Genomic DNA, 9,581 nt, shown 5'->3' with positions numbered 1-9,581 from the left:
ACAGATCAGTAACATAAATATCATTTATTTTTGAGAATAAAATGTCTCTTAAAGAAATGTAAAGAGATACGTATTTAAATTTCTAAAATATGACTAAGCAATTGGTTTGCAAACTGAATGTACAAAAATACAGATAAGAGTTCATATATGACACTTTGAAGTTTCTCGAATAATAAAATCAAATACTGATGGAATTCGGGATTTCCTCTGGCAGAAGATATTCATACCCTCTCTTCAACTTCTCGTTTCTTTTATGAATCTTTACACTAATGTTTTTCAATTTTTTTTTTGAATCTGAAAAATAGAAACCATTTGGTATAAATTTATCAAATATTCAGTCACATCAAGAAGACAACTTTAACCCTTTTACTTCAGTGACTTCAAAAAAATTGTGAAAATCCAAATTTTGTTATTTATTCTGACGTAGTGTGCATGGTGCAAAACGGTCAACGGTAACGATTTTCAAATTTTACTATTTTGATTGAGGACTAACTGGGAACTATACCCGCTCAAACAATTAACTTGCCTTCAAGATGTCCAGTCGTATTGCCAACCAAGTTTCAAGTACATACAAATTAGGGATGTCAACGAATATTCGAGTACTCGACTATCGTTCGATCCTACCGACTATCGACTAAAATTTTATTTAGTCGGTTATTCGTTAAAAATGTGTTTCATCAAAGTAATTTTGAATTCTGCAGTGTAACATCAAATATGATTATCATATGCCGAATCATGCAGTCAAACATATACAGTCTTCAAGTGAAACTTTCCTAAAGTAAGTTCTCTGCAAAAAAATGACAAAAAACCAGATTGGGAAAGAAAATCAAAAATGTTTGTTAATGATTGTCTACCTCTTACTCTTTTAAATGGAGAGGGCAATCGTTTAGTTTTGCAGATTCAAACTAAGATCTGACGTGATACAACTATTCAGAAAAATATTAATCAAACAACTATTACAAAATTGTAAATACATGTAAATTGGGGTCAGTTATGAGAGTAATTAAACCGTGTTTTATTTTTCTGATATTAATTTCATACAATCATTGTTTGCACAAAATTTCATAATTAAAATTTATCCCAAGCTCTCGCTCTCTCTCTGTTTTTATAAGAGACAAGCTTTAGTTGTTTACCTGTCAAAGATAATTAACGGACACGTAGAAATTGGCTTCAATTATGGGGTACATGTACTACCGTTATGTAAAGAAAGGAAAAATACGAGCGCTTGATATCTTGTATTTAGATAAAATGTGCAGCTAATACATTAATTTTGAAATCCAATACATTGGATACATATTGATGAACAGTTTTTTTTTTATTGTACTACGTACATGTTTACAATTGAGAAATTCGCTGTACAATGGTGATAGCATAGGTTAGATATTGTAAACTAGTCTGTAAAAAAAAAGAAAACAGTGAAAATGATATGAAAAATAATTACAATTAAACGAATATTCGACTAAGCTGTCCGATTAAAATCGACATCCCTAATACAAATGTATAAAATGGGTAGCTATTAAATTCATTCCTTAAATAAACCACATCTCTTACTCTTCCACAATCGCTACTGCAGGTGGGTCATAAATATAGTTCACTTCAAAGTCACCGAGAGCGTTAGTACATCGTTCACTCAGAATTGTCATGACAACCATAGTATGCAGAGAGGAGGCCCTATCTAGTAGAGACCTCACAACTTCCTGAAAATTTAAAATCAAAGCATTAAATAGAGGAATTTTGTCAGAGCAAAAACACAAATACACTCCCTCGCACACCCTTACACATTCTCAACACCAGCAGTGCACTTTTTACAAAACTGTTACTCTTGCTGTAAATGATGACTGAGTCTGAGATTCCGACAAATAACTTAACATTTAAAAAATAACATTTATTTACAAAGGAACTTCTTTGTTAATCCTTAATAACTACTATAACACAAGATACTAGTACATAACTTGAAAATTTACAGTGCTTTATATTATTTAATGCATATTATAAATATACTTGCTTGAAAATAAGTACCTTATTCTTAGGGGGTGATCCTTTAATTTTGGTTGGATAGTTTGGGGGAAATCCGTATGTATCGTACTGAGGAAAGTTGACAGCAGCATGTACTACACTACTGGTGTAAATAACGGAAGTGAACACAAGTATCAAGTCCTCTGTCGAACTGAACTTCCCGTCTTTAAATGGAACTCCTTTTTATAAAGTAAATACTATGGATTATCTTATTGAATGGAATTGAAAACTGGATACCTAAGGGTCGTAAGGGCACCTGAATCAGTTATTTATCGTATTTCACAAGGAAATAACTTCCATCAATTAAGAGTAAAAAATCCATTAAACAATGGAGTCTTGCACTATAGCAAGAACCTTTTACTAATTTTAATAAATTTCTCAGAACTAATTGAACAAGAGGCCCATGGGCCACATCGCTCACCTGAGTACTAAGGGTAGGAAAAAGTAGAAAATAGTTTTTTTTGTAGAGTTTTAATCCAAAAGTATGGATTTGCTATTTTTTAGAATATGATTTTTAAAGAATTTTCCTATATATATCTTTTAAAACTTTGGTCGGCCATTTTGGCCCAGCCCTACCCCTGGGGGTCATTGAGCATGCTTCCATATATATATGATGAATTATGGCTTTGTCATTCTTGAGAAAAAGATGTTTAAAGAATTTTCCTATATATTTCTATGTAAAACTTTGATCGGCCATTTTGGCCCCGCCCTACCCCCGGGGGTCATGATTTGAACAAACTTGAATCTACACTACCTGAGCATGCTTCCATATATATATGATGAATTATGGCTTTGTCATTCTTGAGAAGAAGATTTTTAAAGAATTTTCCTATATATTTCTATGTAAAACTTTGGTCGGCCATTTTGGCCCCGCCCTACCCCCGGGGGTCGCGATTTGAACAAACTTGAATCTACACTACCTGAGGATGTTTCCCCATAAGTTTCATCTTTCCTGGCACAGTGGTTCTTGAGAAGAAGATTTTTAAAATATGCCACCAAATTTTCATTTATTCCCAATTATCTCCCCTTGAATGAGGGCGTGGCCCTTCATTTGAACAAACTTGAATCCCCTTTACCCAAGGATACTTTGTGGCAAGTTTGGTTGAAATTGGCCCAGCGGTTCTTGAGAAGAAGTCGAAAATGTGAAAAGTTTACAGACAGACGGACAGACAGACGGACGCCGGACAAAATGTAATCAGAAAAGCTCACTTGAGCTTTCAGCTCAGGTGAGCTAAAAAACTCTAGTTCAGTATTTAAGTTGTACTTGTTTTGCGTGCTAAATACATTGTCTTAGGAACAGGGAAAAAAATTGCAAAAGATTACAATGCATTTTTACTACATGGACAGAAAAACCCCACCATCCAGAGCGTCTGAGGCTGGGGCCATGGCCTTCAAAATTCTAGTAGGGTCACCCTTGCTCATCCAACCATGCATACACTCTATCTGCTAAATAACCAGACATGGAGAGGATTTAAATTTAAATTAATTTTTCACTGCATGATAAATAGAACCCGCCTTTCCACCAGAACCTTTCACTCCGGGAGTCTGAATTTCACAGTGCTGGTACAGGAACCATTGCTTATGATAATCATTTACTTAGTTTGTCTGCTAGAGACCATAGAGCAGAAAAGAGTGTTTTAAAAAAGATGCATGTCCACTTTTTGAGCACTGAAGTGCTCCAGCTTGCAATAGAACCTCTGATATGCGTCCATGAATTTCATAATTTAGGTTGAAGTACTCTTTCTCCAAAAAACCTTGTTTGTTCTACCTACATGTTGTATGGTTCAGAGGAGAGGAATATATGCATAAGTTAGGATGTTCTAAGAACTTCCTCCCAAAAAACCTTACACAGCCCACTACATCCACTGGATTATCTATTTTTTCAAATGATAATAAGGGGAGTTCAGTTTTCACAGACACCATGACACCATTAAATTAAAGGTGTACAATGTAATCAAATACAATGATATATATAATAATATAAGATATTTAAATCTGGAAGACTTTGTTATCATAAAATATGCGCTCACGAATGATTGTGCAATAAAAGAAAGTTTTAAAACTTGTCAAATTCAATTGAAAAAATATGTAAAATTTCTCTCTCTCTGCATTGTTACCAAAATTCCGCCACCTCCTTCGGACTTAGGCATTGATAATTCACGTCCAAAGTTCTGAATTTCAGGATCGTTGTTGATTTTATCAAGTGTGTCTGTTGTATAAAAGAAAACATACGTTACAATGAACTTAAGTATATAACTTAAAAGTTTACTTCCGTTATGTATTAAAAAGTATGATACCTGTGTTTCTAACGTCCCGCCCCGCATGTGATTTTTATAAACCGCCCCTACGATGAGCCAGTGCATTGATGGAGAAATAAATTACTAGTATATTAACTATTTTTAATTTTATCTCGGACAAAGACATTGGAAATGTAAATATTCAAAAATTAATTATTCAATACAGAGACAAATAAAATACGCACCATAGTAGAGATGGACATATTTGGTGACGTAATTTCGGATGGCATCATACAGGTCAAGACTATCGTCACGCTGGTAGAATTGTGGTAGAATTTTTCCATCCTTGCAATATATCTGTCAAAGCATATTTCATATGAAAGAACTTTTATATTTCATCTTCATTCTTTTTGTATCGATTATCGAAGAATTAATAACTTTAAATACATTTAAGGTATAAGGAAAGTCTATTCCATTTTTTTTATTTAGATGTTCCAGCAAAATCCCATTTCCTTTGATTAATATTATAAAATTTGGTGGGTTGGGAGGGGATGGGTGGATATGTCTGTGTGGTATTCTAATTTAGTTTATATGTAACATGCTTTTCAAGGGAAAGAACGATTGCGCTTAACATCATTTCTTCAAATTTTCAGGCATCTTAATTATATTTTAATTTTTTTTTATAACAAAATTTAGTGCTTATTACAAGAATAAATGTAATTATATTGAACGGCTCTTGAGTGTGCAAAAATGCAATCGAAGAATAAAACATGGCTAAAAGAATATGACATGGATATGCTGCTATAAATTGGTGAGTGAAAACTTAAGTTTAATTATAAGCTCAAAAAAACTCTTGAAACTAATTAAGAAAGGAATTATGATTAAACGAACTCCTCTTTCTTTCAAAAATTCTGGATAGGTTCCTTCTACATCCATTCTCCAAGAACTTATCCTAAAAGAATTACATATATAAGAAGGTAACATTTTAAAAAATGAACGAAAGAATCAAACTTCGAAGATATTTATAGTGACCTAAGTGTCACGACTTTCGAAAGAAATACATAATGAAAAAATTGAACGAAATATGCAGTTTTAACCATAAGCACAATTCTAAAATTTTACAGGTGATTTGATTTAGTTTCATTTATATAAAAATTTATACTTGTAAAAAGAAACAAAACAGAGCAGCATAAAGAGCATTTGAATGTGCGAAATAAGTACAGTAAAACACACCTATAGCGAAGTGCCAGGGACGAACAATTTTACTTCATTATAAGCGTTATTCGTAATATGCATCAAGTACAATATATAATGAAGATACGGGGAATGAAAATCACTTCGCTGTAAGCGTCAATTCATTATAAATGTGTTTGCTATAAACGCGCATTTCAGAGATTCTAGTTTTCTTTTAGGATTAATCCCTCCAATTTTTAGCCATTTTTAAGGGTCAATGTTCCGTCTTCCCGTTTTATACATAGCTCTTGTGAATTATAAGTTAAGGAATATATATATATATATTTTAAAGAAAAATAAGTAACGCCAGGTGCCTTTAGGCTCGTAGCGGTCAAAAGCGAATACCTCCTCCACAGCACTTGACCCTACTTCTGGGTTGTCGGTGCGTCCGTGCTTAATTCCTTGCTTTTAGATGTGTATTGTTTGTATGTTTTTTCAAGATCAATCACTGTTCCATTTTCTCACTTTTTCAATATCAACCGCTAGGATATGAAGGGTATCCAACTCACAGGTTTGCTCTATTGAATTCTTAATATTTTGTCATTTGAAAGACGCATACGATCGATCGATTGATCGGGAATATAACTAAATCTGCAAGACTCAGGTGATATGTGAATTCACCGCAAAAGATGTTGTTTACCTTTTCTCTTGAGAAGATGATATTTGAAACTAGAGGTACTGTGAGCAATGAGCTCAATAAATGATACCACCACCTTCCATATAAATATAATGGGAGTGTCCATGCTTTGTTGTAGGTAACCCAAAATTTGTGTCCGATCAAAACTAAAATAGGAGATGCACAATGGCAATGTGTAATAAAGATTCTGTGAAAGTTTCATCAAGTTTCATTCAGTGGTATGAGAGGAGCACAGGCACCTGACGTTACTTATTTTTCTTTTAAATAAAAAAATATACCCTTACCTTATAATAAACCAAGGCCCACAGCGGCGCCATCTTGGATTTTTCTAGGTCTGTCACATCCACTTGTATTTTCGTCTGAAACTTCGTCAAATAAATTCCCTGCAACCATATTCTTTCTGTGGCCAGTCTTTCGAGGTCTAAACTTACGGACACTGCAGCCAGAAGGGCGCATCACACTTGCAAATACTGAAAATCCCTCGTAAAACTCGATCTACTGCTTCAACAATCCGAGAAATCGCCAAAGGGGGGCCGGAAGTTTACATACGACTTGAAATTCTTAGGGAAAGCCCTTTTTTGATTGGTCAATATATTTGTACGGTTTATTTTTAAAAATAACCGGCGAAATTAATACTTATTCCAGAACAATAATTCAGACAATAATACAACGTATATACATGTAAGAACATTCATTTTATTTCTATCCAAAATAATTTCGATATAGCTTGATCAAAGCGATAATATTTTGTAAATGTCGAAGATCGGCCTGATCATGCTAGCTGATCAATGAACATTTTCGAGACAAAATATTGAGTCGGTTGTAAGTTCCTACTTACATGCACTAGATATAATTAATAACACTGTCATTATTGATGCCCTGATTGAGCGCTATCCATGGAGAAGATTGACTTTGTTTAAATTTTAAGTATGTACGCACGTGTGTGAGAAAGGGGGGGGGCAAACTAAATTATTCCAGGGAGTGTTGAGATCTGCAATTTTATGTATTGCAATAAAGTAGTGGCATAGCGACATTTTTATTTTTTTTTCTTGGTGACAGATTATACATATACATATTGCATAAGCTAATTGATTTCATTACTGTAACATGTCTTTTCATCAGTGCATGTATCCCATCGCCCTTATCAATTAAGCATATGCCAGGTATATATGTATATACACATGTATATATAACTGGATGGTTTGCAGTCTATTGTTTTTTGAAAACCATTCAATTAACTCTAGATAATTTGTTGTTGATTTTTTTTTCAAACACCCCCCTCTTTTATTCAAGATTATTTCGAATGCAACGATCTGTATAGATTAATGTGGTATATTTTACAGGTATATTTATAGGAAGAGTTTTATTTTTCTCATTTTCCTTTTTTTTCATTTCAATAATCGAAATATTTGTTAAAATTTCAAAGTAATTATAACACGCCGCTTTAGATCCACCACAAAACTGACAAATACGGAATTCCCATTAGCATATATTGATGTAAACTTCCGGTCCCCCTTTGGCGATTTCTCGGATTGTTGAAGCAGTAGATCAAGTTTGACGAGGGATTTTTAATATTTGCATGTGTGATGCGCCCTTCTGGCTGCAGTGTCCGTAAGTTTAGACCTCGAAAGACTGGCCACAGAAAGAATATGGTTGCAGGGAATTTATTTGACGAAGTTTCAGACGAAAATACAAGTGGATGTGACAGACTTAGAAAAATCCAAGATGGCGCCGTTGTGGGCCTTGGTTAATTATAAGGTAAGGGTATATTTTTTTATTTAAAAGGAAAATAAATAACGTCAGGTGCCTGTGGAGAGGAGTTGCGGCTAAGAGACGGGTACTCAAAAGCGTAACAGAGAGATGGACGGACGTACGGACAGATGGACATAGAGCTAGACAGACGGACAGACATAGCGATTACTATATACCCTCCCGCTTTTCCAGCAAACAGATTAACAAATAGCCTCATGATTTTCATGATTTTAACAAATTTGAATCTACACTACCTGAGGATGATTCCACATGAGTTTCATCTTTCCTAGCCCAGTGGTTCTCGAGAAGAAGATTTTTAAAGATTTTCCCTACATATTCCAATGTAAAACTTTGATCGACCATTTGGCCCCACCCTACCCCCGGGGGTCATGATTCTAACAAATTTGAATCTACACTACCTGAGGATGATTTCACAAGAGTTTCATTTTTCCTGGCCCAGTGGTTCTTGAGAAGAAGATTTTTAAAGATTTTTCCTATATATTCCTATGTAAAACTTTGATCGGCCATTTTGGCCCCACCCTACCACCGGGGGTTCGGCCATTTTGGCCCCACCCTACCCCCGGGGGTCATGATTTTAACAAAATTGAATCTACCCTTCCTGAGGATGATTCCACATGAGTTTCATCTTTCCTGGCCGAGTGGTTCTTGAGAAGAAGATTTTTAAAGATTTTTCCTATATATTCGTATGTAAAACTTTGATCGGCCATTTTGGCCCCACCCTACCCCCGGGGGTCATGATTTGAACAAACTTAAATCTACACGACCTGAGGATGATTCGACATGAGTTTCATTTTTTTGCTGGCCCAGTGGTTCTTGAGAAGAAGATTTTTTAACAACACCATTAATTTTTCTCTAATTCATAATTATCTCCCCTTGGAAAAGGGCGTGGCCCTTCATTTGAACAAACTTAAATCCCCTTTACCTAAGGATACTTTGTGGCAAGTTTGATTGAAATTGGCCCAGTGGTTCTTGAGAAGAAGATGAAAATGTGAAAAGTTTACGACAACAACGACAACAACGCCAACGACAACAACGACAGACGACGGACAAATTTTGATCAGAAAAGCTCACTTGAGCCTTCGGCTCAGGTGAGCTAAAAAGGAACATAATGTGAATAATAATCAATCAGAATGAAGATTTCATGCGCTAAAAATATATAGTTTAGATCAGTTTAGTTCTTAGTTTGGGAGATTTGGAGATGAGATTTCTACGTCATTATATAACTTTATATAAATAGTATTCATAATACGTACGCATTGATTGCAATAATGTAGAGAAAATGTGGAGCCAACAGTTTAAACATGGGATGGGAAGGAGATAGACATCTATTCGCCGCTACACACACGCCTTCCATTCGTAGATGTGTGAAACCTAAATAAAGAACTTTAAGATCATTTTTTGAAAATCATCTATTTGACTTCTCGCTAAACTATTTTATATGCACATTGTGCACGTATTTTGTTCAAATCATAGGCTTTTAACCCCCCGCCCCCCCGTTTTACTGAAGAAAATGCAGCTAAAACAACCAACCAGTCTTTTCCTTAAAATTCAATATGCCATAAAGGTATTGACGCGAATCTACAAAAGGGTCCAGTCGTAGTATTCCACCATATTTCAAGTTAAAGACTACGCCTTGAATTTCCTACAAATATACATCGACAAAAGTTTTAATTACAAAAAAAACT

At 34.7% G+C, this 9,581-nt stretch overlaps 1 protein-coding gene and 1 long non-coding RNA gene across 2 annotated transcripts; both read right to left on the bottom strand.

The window, feature by feature from the left end:
- Window positions 1-1,491: 1,491 nt before the first annotated feature.
- Window positions 1,492-3,402, bottom strand: LOC134256738 (allene oxide synthase-lipoxygenase protein-like). Its single transcript, XM_062739413.1, has 3 exons — window positions 3,375-3,402; window positions 2,020-2,195; window positions 1,492-1,697 (listed from the first exon to the last, which is right to left on the bottom strand). Exons 1-3 carry the CDS (start codon window positions 3,400-3,402, stop codon window positions 1,548-1,550), a joined length of 354 nt encoding a protein of 117 aa, XP_062595397.1. The 3' UTR covers window positions 1,492-1,547.
- A 759-nt stretch (window positions 3,403-4,161) lies between these two features.
- Window positions 4,162-9,263, bottom strand: LOC134256737 (uncharacterized). The gene is made up of 3 exons (XR_009989777.1): window positions 9,150-9,263; window positions 4,499-4,610; window positions 4,162-4,225 (listed from the first exon to the last, which is right to left on the bottom strand). It is a non-coding gene; the product is annotated as an uncharacterized LOC134256737 (long non-coding RNA).
- Between the last annotated feature and the right edge of the window lie 318 nt (window positions 9,264-9,581).

The sequence above is a fragment of the Saccostrea cucullata genome, unplaced genomic scaffold (assembly GCF_032062105.1).
Source record: "Saccostrea cucullata isolate Sc308-1 unplaced genomic scaffold, CSIRO_AGI_Scuc_v1 ctg16618, whole genome shotgun sequence".
Lineage (NCBI taxonomy): Eukaryota > Metazoa > Mollusca > Bivalvia > Ostreida > Ostreidae > Saccostrea > Saccostrea cuccullata.
The sequence above is the reverse complement of the archived record's forward strand: the minus strand, read 5'-3'. Positions and strand labels throughout refer to the sequence as shown.

Bases quoted from the DNA above. Each gene is read 5' to 3' on its own strand.
- LOC134256738 (XM_062739413.1), bottom strand. From the start codon at position 3,402: ATGGCCCCAGCCTCAGACGCTCTGGATG. The intron at 2,196-3,374 runs GTGGGGTTTTTC...CTTTATAAAAAG, and splicing joins AGCCTCAGACGCTCTGGATG to GAGTTCCATTTAAAGACGGG. The intron at 1,698-2,019 runs GTACTTATTTTC...TTAAATTTTCAG, and splicing joins GATCACCCCCTAAGAATAAG to GAAGTTGTGAGGTCTCTACT.